At 36.0% G+C, this 15291-nt stretch overlaps 4 protein-coding genes across 5 annotated transcripts in view; 2 read left to right on the forward strand and 2 right to left on the reverse strand.

The window, feature by feature from the left end:
• Window positions 1-295: 295 nt before the first annotated feature.
• LOC111433770 (squamosa promoter-binding-like protein 3) lies at window positions 296-1158 on the reverse strand. Of its 2 annotated transcripts, none has more exons than XM_023070972.1 (3): window positions 776-1158; window positions 470-617; window positions 296-421 (listed from the first exon to the last, which is right to left on the reverse strand). In XM_023070972.1, exons 1-2 carry the CDS (start codon window positions 1087-1089, stop codon window positions 500-502), a joined length of 432 nt encoding a protein of 143 aa, XP_022926740.1. In that variant the 5' UTR covers window positions 1090-1158; the 3' UTR covers window positions 296-421; window positions 470-499. The 2 variants fall into 2 exon arrangements, with proteins under 2 accessions (XP_022926740.1, XP_022926741.1); XM_023070973.1 differs by having other exon boundaries at window positions 296-424.
• Window positions 1159-5725: 4567 nt separating this feature from the next.
• On the forward strand, window positions 5726-7100 carry LOC111433895 (dof zinc finger protein DOF1.4-like). Its single transcript, XM_023071156.1, has 3 exons — window positions 5726-6308; window positions 6396-6628; window positions 6707-7100. The coding sequence occupies exons 1-3, from the start codon at window positions 5904-5906 to the stop codon at window positions 6843-6845; spliced, it is 777 nt and encodes a 258-aa protein (XP_022926924.1). The 5' UTR covers window positions 5726-5903; the 3' UTR covers window positions 6846-7100.
• A 2684-nt stretch (window positions 7101-9784) lies between these two features.
• Window positions 9785-11425, reverse strand: LOC111433543 (dof zinc finger protein DOF5.6-like). The gene is made up of 2 exons (XM_023070610.1): window positions 10535-11425; window positions 9785-10407 (listed from the first exon to the last, which is right to left on the reverse strand). The coding sequence occupies exons 1-2, from the start codon at window positions 10929-10931 to the stop codon at window positions 10070-10072; spliced, it is 735 nt and encodes a 244-aa protein (XP_022926378.1). The 5' UTR covers window positions 10932-11425; the 3' UTR covers window positions 9785-10069.
• Window positions 11426-14265: 2840 nt separating this feature from the next.
• LOC111433814 (B3 domain-containing transcription factor LEC2-like) overlaps window positions 14266-15291 on the forward strand; it is a 3214-nt gene continuing 2188 nt past the window's right edge. The window contains exons 1-3 of the mRNA XM_023071037.1: window positions 14266-14750; window positions 14837-14911; window positions 15075-15175. Coding sequence (XP_022926805.1) covers window positions 14271-14750; window positions 14837-14911; window positions 15075-15175 — 656 coding nt within the window. The 5' untranslated portion in view covers window positions 14266-14270. The remainder of the gene's footprint in view (window positions 14751-14836; window positions 14912-15074; window positions 15176-15291) is intronic.

Genomic DNA, 15291 nt, shown 5'->3' on the forward strand with positions numbered 1-15291 from the left:
ATGTTTATAAATCGTCATAGAGAAATGTTGTAACGCATTAAAAGTAATAAATAAAGTATATTTTTAATATCCATAAATAATTTGTCGTCAACTCTGTTATTGTTTTCAATACATAACAATTTTATTATTTTCCGAAACTTATTTTAAACATCAAAAAAAATAAAATGAAAAAAATAAGTCCTACGAACAACAGAAATGAACGCATATATTTAATATTTAATATTTAATATTTATATTATAAAAATGAAAACTTTGGCCTAAACAGCAAAAGCTTACAGACAAACACCCAAAGAAAACCGATGAAAGAGAGGAAACTAATTAAGTTGGTTTTGGGTTGACAGAAGAGAGAGAGCATAATTAACTTCCAACTTCACCGCACTAACTCTTCTTTCTTAGTACTAATCTGTATTATTATTATTATTATTATTATTATTATTATTATTATTATTATTATTATCATTATTATTATCATTATTAATCAGTAGTTCTTAGGTCACTGTCAAGTGGAGGATTGTCCCTGGAAGTCCGGTAAGTTTTTTCGCCGCCGTTCATTGTGTCCGGCCAAACGTCTCCGGCAGCTTCTTTTTGTCTCATCGAACTCTGATACCGAATGAAACCTGTAATAATAATAACATAAGAAAACACCCCAAATTAGTGATGCCTTATATTTTTTATATTCATAACTGTTAAATATTAAATCTTTTTATTTATTTTTTTATAACTTATTTACGCTAAGCATAGTGATTGGTTAATGTGTATTCTTTTTATTTTTTACCTACTACACTGTTGGCAAAAGCGCTGTTCGAGTCCGGCCAAAATCACCACCGCTGCCTTGGAATGGAACTCACACACCTTGTGGCGGCGGTGGTACGCCCTGGCGCCGTTCAGATCGACATTGCAGCTGTCGGCTTGACAACGCGGCACCGAAGTCCTTCCTCCTCCGCTGCCGCTTCGGCTACCACTCGCGGCTCTCTTCTTCCTCTCGTCTTTTACAAACCCTATTTCGTCGTCGTCGTCGTCCTCCTCCTCCTCCTCCTCCTCCTCCTCCTCCACTGGTTCCCCCCAACCTTGATCTCCTGAGTGTTCCATTTTTGCAGAGAAGCCTATGTGGAGCAACTCAGAAGAAACATACACTATATATAAACTACAACGGAAATAACTAGTGAGTGGAGGACCGCAGCTTCCATGCATTATTTATTTATTATTTATTTATTTATTTACATAATTATTAATTAGCTTTCAATAAATCTTAAAAATTCAAAATTATTAATTTTCTATACTTTTTTAAAAAGTATTAATGTATATAATTAGCCGTCCTTGTCCCAAGTGCTATTATTTTCTTTACCTTGTGTGGTTGCCTCGTGCTTCAAAATATTTGCCTTTCAATTTTTGGGATTCTCTTCGAGTATTATCCAATCATATCAATTCATCGAATCGTTAAACTTATGAATGAATTGGTAGTTTATTTTTCGAGATTCATATCCATATATGTATGTTTTTATATATTTGTATACCAAGAATAAATTTATCTTTCCTGATATTGACATATTGTAGCTTGTGTTTTACATTGACGTTTTTTTTTTTTTAAATCAACTTTATTCTAATGGGCCTTGAATCGATGTATTCAAAGTAAAATTATAAGAACCCAATTCAAGAAAACGGATTAAGACAAGCAATAAATGGGAGAGAATCTTCACTATGTTAAGTATATAATATAAAATATTGATAAATAATCATAACCATTGTTTTTTAAACCTATAGTTATAAATATAAACATTTGGAAAAAAAATTATGATGTTTAGGGACTAAAATCATATTATAAGTACTAAATATGTGTTATAATTTGTAATTATAAGGTTTAAAAAAAACATTAGGAAATATGTCACATGGTGAAATGCATAGTATTTGGGGAATGGCGTAAAGGAAGAGTCTTTGTCGGTATAATAGTTGACAGTCATTTTCCATTGGACAGATGGAGGACGATTCCGAGTGTATTATTGACAAACCTGGCCCAAAGGTGACAGCCCTATATCAGCCAATGATTTCGACACTGTCCACCTATGGATCTTTGCCACGTGGCTCCATATGGTGAATGCGTAGGCACGGTAGCCTATGCCCCTCTTTTTTCATTTTTGCGAGATTTGAGACGATATTTGTTTTATGGGCGCCAATTGGTTTGGAGGTTAGTGGGCAACTGTCCTATATTCTTTTATGCTTTTATATTAATTTTTGGGGGTAATTATCTGGTACATCATGGACCACAATGATGCAGGTGCCTCATTCATTTTGGTCCACCCATCTGTTCCCGAAGGATGGTAAATCAGAACCTTATTCTCCTGCCAACTGTATCCACTTTGACTATTTCAATTTTCTTTTTCTATTTTCTATTTCTGGAAAATTACACAAACAATTTAATGAAAATAGTATATTTATATTAAAATTTTATAAAAGCTCATTTTGTAATTGGAGAAATTAAATTTAAAGGATAATCGAATATATGACATAATGTTCAACTACGTAAGCAACCTTATCATATTAGAATGTAATTTTTAATATGCCTAAAAAGTAGGATTCCTCGACAACAAAGTTTAGGGGTACCCTAGATTTGTAAAAAAAGACAAAAAAAATTAAAAATCAAGTTTATAAATACGATATGTTTTCCACTTTTTACCTATATTTTTAAAAATAGACCCAAATTTGAAAAACAAAAATTTTAAATAATTATAAGGGGTCATAAATATTAATGTTTTGTAATGCTTATATAAATATTATCAAAATATTTATAGGCCAATTAGCACATTTTATAATTTAACTTTTATATCAATTATTTTCTTATTTATAAAAGTAATAACTAACAAAAAAACGAAACAAGACAATACAAGGTACAACACCTCAAATTTTATGCTGGTTAGCCGGTTTGTAAGAAGAGCTTATATATTGGGCCTTGTAGGGCTCTCGGGCCCATTTAGAAAGCGGGAACCAGCCTGCGGGCCCAAATTTTGCGTCCTCGTTACGGACCTTTGGGCCTTTACCAGGAGGAAATGGATCTCTAGGTCCACATAATAAAGTGCAAAATATTTTTATTTTTTGACCATGCCTTCAAGGAGCTTTTGGAGTCCTTTGTTCGAAATTTGAGGAGTTTATTAACATGACTAAGTTTTATTTGGGCACGACTCTGATACCATGTTAGACGAACACGACTCTCCACAATGGTATGATATTGTCCACTTTGAGTACAAGTTCTCATGGCTTTGCTTTAGACTTTCCCAAAAGGTCTCGTGCCAATGGAGAAAGTATTCTTTAATTATAAACCCATGATCATTCTCTAAATTAACTGATGCGGGACTTTCATCCAACACTTTGCACCGATTACCCCACCGAGTGCATGTTTCCAACGAGCCGTGTCTCAATTTTTTTCTCTCTTGTGGCTTTGGGTGACCAATTTGGCTATGTAGTAGCCTTGATCCACCACGATTTGGTCTTCCCCGCGTGAGGTGGGGCCTGTTTTTCAGTTTGTCTTCACGGTAGTTTCACATTTTGAATCGAGTGTATGTATATGAAAGTGATGCATGAAATAAGATGGAAGAATTGGGAAGAAAACATTGTTGAGGGCCCAAGGGAGAGTGGGGGATCATTGAAGAGTTAAAAGGTGCCATAAGGAACAGTCCAAAATGCCTTTAGATACCCATAATTAGGCACCCTACCCATACAAATACAAATATACATACTCAATGCTTCCTTTCCCTTCTTTCCCCATCGTATGGCTATTAAGAGACGAGTATATTGAAACGATTTAGTTGAATGAAATAGCTATTAAGAGACGACGAGGGTAAAATGATGTTAGATCAAATCATAAATATGAAAAGAAGAAAAGGGTGTGTGAAAGCTGAAGTGGATATATATGTATTTGCATGGAAAAGAAAGAAGGTTTCCGGAAGACATGGCATTGGTTCATGTCTCAAACTGGTTGAATTTGATGCACTTAACCAAACCCAGTTGTGTTGACTAAGAGAAGAGGTATGTTGAAAGCGAAATGAAGAAGGTTGGGAAGTGAGTGGGTTGTTTTAATTACATGTTTGTGAGCAAGTTGGGTGATTGTGGCGAGGCATTGATGGGTACACCAACCTCTCTCACTAGTTTTCTATTTGGAATCTCTTGATTGATAGGGACGGCGGTGGTGCCAAAATATTTATTCAAATTCTGCTTATCTCTACTTATATTATGGACCACCTCACCTTTGCTTCTCTTTTACGATATTCCTTAATTTCATGTATATGGAATGGAATGGAATGGAGGAACCTTCTCCCCCTCCTCTTTCTTTCCTCATCTTTCCCTCCATTATCCATTATCAACTCGTTGGTCCGTTACCTGTTACGTAGTATTATCAACTTCATGGTTTCAAAATACCATTTTTATAAAGAATCCTTCGTTTTCCTCTCAAACCCATGTGGGGATCTCACTGTTAAGTTATATTATCAGATGGGTCACGAGGTTTTAATCATATTTTAATCCTAAATTTCATAATTTTGATGTTGTAACCCCACTTTTGCATATTAAAACCAAGGGTGTTAAAGCTAGTCCAAGAGGGCATCCCATTTTGGTGGTGTATATGCATTTTAGGGAGTGGGGGTGAGAGGCCTAGGAGTAGCAAAATAAAGTGGGAAGCTTTTGGCAGGTATTGTTTTATGGAACAAAGCAAAGATTCTTTGAAAGGGAGGTTCATAAATAAATCTCAAACCACGAGAACAACTGTTTAGTTTCTCAACCAGATTAAACAATGAATAAATTATAAACTAATGTTCTACTTAAGTGATAGATTAAGATTAGTTTAAATTCCTTTTGTTTGTTTGAAGAACAAATTAGGGTTGCTGAAGAATAATGATGGGGGCCAGAATTTTAAGGAAACAAATCCCTTGGAGCCCTACAAAATCCATTTCTTCCTCAACCTCTGATTCGCTTTATTTTCCACTTCTTTTCACACATAAATGAGCTGCCCTCCACATGCCTCTGCACCTTCTTCTGCTTCCCCTCTCTCTCTCTCTCTTCCATTGCACAAACTCAGTCTCCAATGGCTTTCCGTTTGCTTTCTATTTGCATCAGCACAGAACACGAAGACATCGCCATTATAACGAGCATTTTTAAAAACTCAAAACAAAATCACCAGAGCTTATATTCAAAGTGAACAATATTATGTCAGGAAGAGGTTACTTAGGATTACACAAAAGGAATGTTGTTGTTACGTACGAATGAAGTATTGTTCTATATTTCGTTGAACCTTCCCACATTCATAACTAATATCTCTCTACTTTATCTCCTTGTCTTTTCCCTCGCTTTCGAATTTCCCACCTGTTTTTTTTGGGTTTTTTAATCATAAAAGTATTCGAATTTGGGATGTTTTTTCAGACCCACCACGTGAAAATGTAAACTTGAAGCTGTAATTTTTCACTTTTTCCTAAACTATTTTAACATTATGAGATCTTGTCATGTTTTAAACCCTAAACCCTAAAAAAAAAACAATTTCACCAAACATAAGTCGAAGTACATTCATTGTTTTGTTTGAATATTTGAATCCCATGAGGAAAAAAAAAAAAGAGTTAAAAGGATTTGTTTGAGTGGAGAAAATGTGTAGCAACTTCAAGAATATTTCCTTTCTTCAACGGTATTAGAAAATGGGCACAACTTTCTCTTTTTTTCTCTCTCTCTCTCTCCAATTATTATACTCAACATGACTCTCTCCCCATTTTTTGTTGCGTAGCTTTTGGAATAGAATATCTGGTTCTGTTCTCTCTTCTCTTATTTTACCCTAATCCAACATCTTAACCTTCTCTCTCTCCCTTCTTCTTCTCCCTTTTTCAACTCATTTGCTTTAGAATCTCTTAAATGATAAAAAGGGTTCGTCCCTAATGGCTTCACCTTCTCCGATTATGGACAAACCCCGTCAACAACAACAACGACGACAACAACAACCACCGCTACCACCAGCTCTTAAGTGCCCGCGTTGTGATTCTTCCAACACCAAATTTTGTTACTACAACAATTACAGCCTCTCTCAGCCAAGGCACTTTTGCAAGGCCTGCAAACGCTACTGGACTCGTGGAGGAACCTTGAGAAATGTCCCTGTCGGTGGCGGCTGCCGGAAGAACAAGCGCCTTAAAGTCTCCTCCTCCTCCTCCAACTCCTCCTCAGTCAACGGTACTTCCACGTCAACTCCAAGTCAAAACCCTAGCTTTCTCAACTCCATCAACGCTACTACTGCTAATATTTCTTCTTCAGCTTCAACTCATATCAACAACCCAATGTTTTTTGGGGTACATACCACTAACCCATCTCCCTTAAATCTTCAATTTTCAAATCTTGATTCTGTTTCTGCTGTTCTTAACGTTTCGCCGCCGCAGTTCGATGCCATTGGTGGCGGTTTAGGGTTTTCTTCTCCGGGTTTTCTCTCCCACATCGGTGATCTCCGGGACGGATTCAATCCCGCTAAGCAAATTCAAGATATTTCACTCAATTCAAATCACTTCCATCATCCCACGATCTCCTTCGACCGCAATTCGCAGCTTTCGAGTAATTTCGAAGCTAGTTTGACGATGCCACCGATGAAGGAAGCGAAGATGGAGGGGTTAAACAGGTTGGATTGAATCACAATTAACTCAAAAAGCTTAAATTTTTAGATCATTACATAATCATTTATTCATAATCCTAACAGGCTACGTCAGAATCACACGGAGCAAGTCGATCTATCGAATTTCTCCGACCCATCTCATTTTTGGAACTCGACAACGGCTGCAACCGGGAATTGGCACGATCCAACGAATAACGGGTCCTCAATTGCTTCTCTATTCTAGGTAGAGTATTTGTATTTGTATTTGGATCTCCCTCTGAAATTAAGAATAAAGTTGGGAGGAAAGACGAGCAGAGGTGGATCGGAGCGATCATGTCAGCTGCAAAAAAAGGCTCAAACGATGAGGGTTTGAGAATTTTATAGGTAATTGCGCTGAGAGGAACCTCGGATCCTCTTTCATTTCGTCCCTTATAAAAGTAGCATCCTATAAAGAAGTTAGAATTTTATGTCTTTACTTTCAACAACTTTCATGTCCTTTCACTCATTCACACCCATACCCATAGCTCGCATGCCTTCTTCCATGCATGCCTCTAAACGGGTCGGATACATATTTCTTCTTCTTTTTTTCATTTTCTTTTTGGACATATTGTTAAGGGTATACAAGATGAGAGGGATCTTTGTTATTGTAATGGTTAGATCCTTAAATTTCGTAAATTTAATTTGCTCAATTCTCTCATAGATTAACATTGTCGCTATGATCTCTTCTTACATTAAATTCATGCATATTTTTTATACAAAGATTGACAATTCGTGATATAATCCCGAGTTCATAGTAAATTATAATCGAGTAGCTCACTTGATTACAATGACACCCATTCTAGTTTGGGTCCCAAGCTAAGCTTCATCATTGAGGAGTAGAGGCTATTAGATTGAGTGCCTTTTATCTTTGAAGAACTTCAAAGACATTATGAAATAACATTAAAAAAGAAAAAAAAAAATTATAAATGGGCCAATATTGTCTTTATTAGTCGGCCCAAAGTAGAACATCAAACTAAATCAAATCAATCCACAGCAGTTGGGTCTGGCTTTCAATTTCAATACATCTAATCTAAATTAAGACAAATATAAAATAAGAATGAAAGGAAGAGCGTTACATTACGGCAAATGGAAAGAAGATGTAAAAACATTATATTATATGGTTGGGATATTAAAATATGAGTATGAAAGCAATACGTATAAGGAAGAGGATGTTAATGTGATCTTAGTCGGAATGTTCTTAAATGACACCATTATACATTATGACAAAATAAAAAAACATTCTATTAATACTCGAAACACAACACGACAACAACTAGTCCATTCTACGCATAGGACCAGACATATGAGCAGTGGTTGTAGCCTGTAGGGTTTCTTTATTTCTTTATTTATAATTATTATTTTGCTGACTCAAGCTTCCTTCGCCGACACTATTTTTATTTTTTTTCCTTTTATTTTGTTGTCCCTTCTTTTACACACTCTTTCTATATATATATATACATGTAAATTATTTATGATTTGGACCAATAAATTAAATTATCTACTAAGGTCGGTTTATTTTTGGTTGCCTTCCAAGCAACCTCAAACCTCTTCAAACATGTTATTTCCCATGAAAAATTGTTTATGCAAATGGAAAATATCCTTGTTATACATACTTGATGTGAACTAAGAGACATCAATCATACAATATGCTTCAATGAAGATATGAAGAAAATATTGTTGAAATTATCAAAAGATATTTCAATTCATGCCACACATCGAAGAAGAATGAAGTTTCATGTTATAAATTCTTGGTGAATTACAATTTAGAGTTATTGTATTTCATTAATGTATTTGAAGACTCTTTATTATTTTAGGTTACGTAATGGTTAATTATGACCATTAAGTATGAATGTTAGAACTCTTGGAATGCCCTTAATAGTTTCATTTTAAGGCTATATAAAGCCATGTATGTTGTATTTGTAACGAGACTTTTAAAATACAGTAAAAGAAGCATTTGTGCTCTTCTTTAGCCAATTGCTAAGTTTCTTTGCAATTCTATGTAGTATAGGTTGCATGTAGAATCATTGAAGCTCGACACGATCAATCTTGCTTGTGGAGTGATTCGAATCTCAATCAAGTGTTCCTTCCTTGAGATATTTAATCAACAAGAATTATTCAAGCTAGACATGATCGATCTTGCTTGTGGAGTGATTCGAATCTCAAACAATGTTCTTGCCTCAAGATATTCGATCAATACGGTAATCCGAATCTTACTCCCCTTGTAGTGATTTTCACATATCAATACTTGTATGAGACAAAGCAAAGTCATGAAAATTCAAGCCTAAAAAGACCAATATTTTGTCGAGATGGTTCTAACCGAGTAAAAGAAGTTATCTCTAACATGTCATCCATATAGTTCTAATACTTGGGACCCTGTAGAACTATATGAGTTGAGAGACTATGTGCTCAGCTCGATACTGATTGACATAAGATTATGTGGGGTTGTCTCATACACAATAAGATCCATCCTTATTTATGATCAAGTTAAATTCCATGCTCAAATTCATTCATATATTAATGAAATTTGATAATGTAATTGAGTAGTAGTAGTAGTAGGGTGATTTTGAAAAGAAGATGTAAAAAGGAAGTGGGTGATGTGATGATGAAGGGAGTGGAGCAATGGTTTAAAAAGGTTGGAAGGGGGCATTCATGGCGATGAACAATTCCATGCAATGATAGCAGGTAGTGTGGGGAGTACAGAGAGAGAGAGAGAATAATGGGTGAGTCAACAATAGAGAATGAAAAAGGGTTATCTTATCTGGCGAAAGGGCAGGCAGGTGACCAAATGATGGGCGGCAGGGTACCCGAGTCGTAGCCCAACGTGTTGTGTTGTGATGTACTGCTCATATTCGATGGGACTTTGGGCCCTCTTCTACTCCACTCGTGCATGCTTTCATTTAACTACTTCATATCCATAGCCTCCCATTCAAAAGCCTGCATTTTTACTGCCACATAAAAAAAAAAAAAAAACAAGGTAAAGTAAAGTAAAGTAAAGTAAAACTGGTGGTGGGTAAAATCCAACAGTAAAAAACAAAATAACCTTCCCCATATCGACACATTTTCACACACAACCAACCAAACTCCTCTTATTCATGAACACAACAAGCTTGTATTTTTCTCTTCTTTTAAGGCTCTCTCACTTTAGCAGTGAATTTAGTTAAACGAGCTAAAGTGCTCGGAAAACATAACCACATCATAATTACTCTCTTCAATCAAACCAAAAAAGTAGCGTTGGAACACAAACAAACCTATATTAATATACATCACAACCTATGCTTGTTCTTAGACCATTTGTCAAATTACCTTCAACTTCATCGCCGAGAATTTCTTGAGTCAAAGCTATTTATATATACGGAATATCAAAGGTATGTTTTTTTTTTTTTTTTTGAAACGAAAGAATCGAATTCCTCAGATTTGTGATCGATCATGTCATGGGGGTGGATCGAATCCTGCCATGTAATCAGGCCACTGGTTAATTGTAGTACTATTGTTCGTGGGGTTGCCTGTGGCCGCCATGGCGGTATTGTTGTTGTTGTTGTTGTTTGGTGTCCAGACAATGTTCTCTCCGGCTGCTGCGGCGATTGGGTTTGAAATATAATTGTTGATGTAACTTTCCGACCACCCTGCTTGAGAAGATGAACTCACGGCGGCCTTCCCTGATGATTGGTCCATCATTTCGTAGATTATTTCCGGTGGTTGAATTGGACGCTGCCCTTGTGATGATCCAAATGAATTGACCCAGCTGGAAGATGACCCCAATTCTCCAACTGCATCATAAAAATTCCATCTTTTTTATTCCATGATTCCAACAAAATAGGAAGGACTGAGAAATTGATTCAAAAAAAGAGATTTTTTTTTTTAACTAAATTAAGGTCAAGTTCTAATCTTGCTCACCAGGATTGAAAAAAGAGGACGGCGTGATGACGGGAGTACCCGAGAAAATTACGGGCGGCGGAGTTGTTGTTAAACTGGATTGGACTATCTGCGGCAGCGGTAGTGATGGCAACGGTTGTGAGTTGGAGTTGTCGGATGAGTGAGAAGATTGCTTGGGTCGTTTACCCTTCCGGCAGCCACCGCCGACGGGGACGTTACGGAGAGTACCACCGTGAGTCCAGTACCTTCTACAAGTCTTGCAAAGATAACGAGGCTGAGATAAGCTGTAGTTATTGTAATAACAAAACTTTGTGTTGAGAGAATCACAACGAGGGCATTTTTGTGGCTGTGGCTGAGCTTGATTTTGCGCTTGTAGAGCCTTCAATCTCCGATCTTGATCATCTCGCCCACGCTGCATCTCTCAACCAATCGATTTGCAACAAAAAGGGTTTTTTGGGATCTTAGAGAAATACTAAATGGAGAGCGTTTTAGGCTTCAAGAACTTCCCCCTTCTCTGCATGAATCAGCTAGGGTTTTCTACCACAAGATGGGGTTTTTAATTTTATTACGACAAAAAAGAAAAAAGAAAATTTGCGAAATGATATTAAGTTTCAGAGACACAGAAGTAGGGCAGACATTATTGAGCTGAAAATAAATGATGGTCTGAAAAAAAAAAACACACATCCAGAAGGGATCATCACATAAATTCAAACGAAAAAGCAAAAGATTTCATTTTGTTACGTAAACGGATATGTTGGATTCTGGGGGCGATCAGGGGCGGCAGCGGCGGCGGCGGCGGCGGTGGATGGATGCGGAGTGGTGGGAATTGATCTTTTTCTCTCTTTCCGAACGTTTCTGTATCTGAGTTGTGGTGAATGTTGTCCCTGTGGTTTCAGTATTTTTAATTCTTTTTATTTATTTAATTTTCTGACATCATTTGGAGAAATTGGATCTGGGAGTGGAGGAGGGTGACCCTTGTTTCTAAGGGCTTGAATTTGGTTCAATTTATTTATTTATTTATTTATCTAAATTGACCGAATTTCCAACCAAAGTCTCCACTTCCATAATCATTTTGTCCCAACTTCAAGTCAATCTCTAATCCCACTATTTATTGGTTTACAGTTAACACCATATCCAAAGTCAAATTCATTATATATATATATATATATATATATATATATATATAATAAAATAAAAATAAAAAAAACAATATTTTGAATTTTCTTTTATTTATTTAGCTTAATATTTTAAAAAAAACTGTGGTGTTGTTCTAATCCAATGGAGTACGAATGTACGAGGAGAAACACGAGGCATGGATTGTGACTGACAAATAGGAGGATGGCACGTGGTAGAGGCCAGGTGACGATAAGGGAGGAGGTGACAGACAGTCACAGTAGGTGAGATGACGTGTGTGTCCGTTAGCGGTTTCAACTGCTCCATTGGAGTCTCCAAATTTTGACGTTATAATTCCAACTCCACGCCGTCCATCACCCTTCTCCCCATTGTGGGACCCACAATCTCCAACAAACCATTCTTTATTAAACAATTTCTTTCAAAACAAGTCAACCAGCCCCATTGGCCCGTTTTGCAGAATAATGGGCCGACTTTTAGACTCAAAATAATGGCCCGTTATTCCAATTTCAGGATCTTGCAGCCACGTCATCATGCATTAATAATAAAAAAAATCAACCTTTTGCAGCCACGTCATTATGGGCCGTTACCCATTCATGCTTCTCTCGTTTCATGGGCCTCAGCTCCACTTCACTCATCACCATTAAATAATAAAAAAAATCAATTCTGAGTAGTAATTTTAATATTATTACTATGGGTAAAAATATTATTATTTTTTCAGATTTTAATTTCTAACATCGTAAAATGATGTTTTTATATATTATATATTAAAGTAAAATTATATTTCTTTTCAAAATAATAAAATAAAATCTGTAACTTCCTATTGAACGTATTAACACAAAGTATGGATGAACGTTTGGCAGTTTCCTTTTATTGACTATTCAACAAACATGGTAAGTTATTCAATTTTCAAGAAATTCAATTTTTTTTTTTTTTAAGTATTTTATATTAAAAATTAGTTTGCTGAAGCTTTAATAAATGTTTTGCGGAAAAAATCATACTGGAATGGAAAATGACAAAAGTAAGAATTTCAGTTAAAGTATGCAGGCCGTTTCTTAACCTCTCTCTTACCCATTGGAATACAGGATTCCATACCACCTCTCCCTCCTTTATTTATTTATTTTATTATTATTATTATTTTCTAATAACAATATATTTTTTTAGTTAAATCATTCTAATTTATAATTTATTTGTCATTAACATATTCTCACTTTCACTGTTAGTAATACATTAAATTCACTTATTTTGTATATATTATTATTCGGACGAATATAATGCTATTAACTACTTAATGGTTCCTTCATTATCGGCGCCAATGAAGTTATGTTTTAGACATATAAGATTTATATCGGTGGCCAATCATAGTACGTCACCACGATTTATTTAATGTTTCATTTCTTTCAAAAAGGTGTAGATCGATGTTCTTTGTATGGACATAGCAAATCTAAACCGTTGCTAATTATAACACGGCGTTACAACTTATCTATTCGTGTCTTTTACACAAAAAAAAAACCTACTTAATAATGGTTTCATTTTTATCTATTTAATTTTGTTTATTTAAGAGATGTTGAATAATGTTAAATTTAATTTTGTTCTTGTACTTTATCCCACCAGTCAACTTCATTCAAATATACAATTTTTATTTTTTTTAATAAACTCAAATATGCTAAAATAAATTTTATAAAATCATTTAGTAAAACACACCAGAATGTTAAAAATGAATTCAATGAAATTAGAAATTCAACATTTAATTAAGAAAATAGTTAAAAAAAAAAATATATTTTTTCAAGTAATATTCACTCAGTCATGTCAATAGATGTCCCAAGCTCGACCGTAACTTTGATCCAATTAATCAAGTTCAAGCCTAAATTATACTGACTCGATTGATGCCCAAACAATGTCTTAGGTATGTTCGTGTCTTCACTTTTTAATTTAGGTTGAGTCAGCGTAATGATAATGCTTTTGGTATAATTTTATAAAACTCCATATATATCTACCATGGTATGATAATGTCTACTCTAAGAGTGGATCATAATGGGTTTACTTTTAGCTTAACCTAAAAGACATCATACATACCATTTTGTATTCATGAACGCGATTAAACCCTAATGACCACTTAAAACTTTGTCCCATTTTGTATTGTATTTGTGTCGGTTTGTGAATCTTAATATGGTATGAATGTTGAAAGGAAGGAGGTAAAGCAAAAGAAAAAGAGAAAATGTGGAGTTTGTGCTAGAAAGCGAGAAAGAGAGGGATTTTTGTAATATTGACATGGGGAGTTGGATGGTTGGGTGAGCCGCGGGTTGCATGGTGTTCCGTGCTAAGGTTAGCCCAAATCTGCCACATTTAAACCATCTAACGCGCCAACTTCGAACCCTTTTAACTCTCTCATACAACCTATAACTCACACTAACTTCACTCCCCTTGCTCAGATGAGGCTCAGATCAAAATAACGTGCATCCCAAAACCCACCCTCTTCCTCCCACTTGTCACACTCTCCGCCGCATCGGACCCCTCACCCTCTTAACGCATTTCTCCCTCCTCCTCCCCTTCCTTTTTAACCAATTCACTACTCTCCTCCTCCCCCCTTAACTAAAACTAAAAAACTCCCCCCCACCTTCCTCATATGGACGACGACGACGACGACCACCGCCACCGCCGCCGCAACCACCGCCACAACCTCAACCTTCCTCCGTTCCCCCCCACCACTCCCCTCTCTCCTCCTCCTCCTCCTCCTAAAAATTCCCCCGTCCCAATTCTTCCCCACCCGCCCTTGGGATTCTCCCTCCGCACTCCACAATCCTATTTCGTCCCACCCTCCTTGCTCTCCTACGGCTTCCCCATTGGAAACGAGCCTATCAATCCCCTTTTGCCTAAAGACGATGGCCGAAGAGGCTTGGATGCTTGGACCACTAAAGTGGCTAGAAGTAAGAGAAGACTCGCCCGCCAAAGAAGCCTCAGCGTCACTAAACCCCCTTCTTCTTCCTCCTCCTCTTCTGGGCTCGCCGGTAGCAGCGACCACCATTCCAAACGAATAACAGTAACTCCTTCTCAACCCAACAGAACCCACAATCTCAATCTCTCCACCCTCAGCACCCCAAATAAGGTGGGCGATCCATTAAAACATTTCATTTTATTTATTTATTTATTTAATTAGAAACTGATTTCTTTCTTTTTTTTTGGTGGGACAAGGTATTGAGAATATTGCTGAAGAAAGAGCTGAAGAACAGTGATGTCGGGTCTTTGGGCAGGATTGTCCTCCCCAAGGTTTGTACTTTCAGATCTCTGTCTTTTTTTTCCCCTCCTCATCCAATAGAACAGTGAAACTGAAATAAAACAATCCAAAAAAAGGATAATTAAAAACCCTATTATTGTTTTTTTTTTTAATTTTTTTTTTTTTTTTCCAAATTTGCTGATGATTTTAACACAGAGGGAAGCTGAAGAGAATCTTCCATTTCTGAGTGATAAGGAAGGAATGCAAATTTTGATAAGAGATGTGAATTCGAACAAGAAATGGTCCATGAAATACAAGTAAGGCAAAACCCCTTCATTTATTATCATTAATGGAAGCTTTGGAAATTTAACATCCTCTTTTTTTTTTTTTTTTTTTTTTTTTTTTTTTTTTTTTTTTTTTTTTTTTTTTTTTT

This window comes from Cucurbita moschata, unplaced genomic scaffold, assembly GCF_002738365.1.
Source record: "Cucurbita moschata cultivar Rifu unplaced genomic scaffold, Cmos_1.0 Cmo_Scf00043, whole genome shotgun sequence".
Classification (NCBI taxonomy): Eukaryota; Viridiplantae; Streptophyta; class Magnoliopsida; order Cucurbitales; family Cucurbitaceae; genus Cucurbita; species Cucurbita moschata.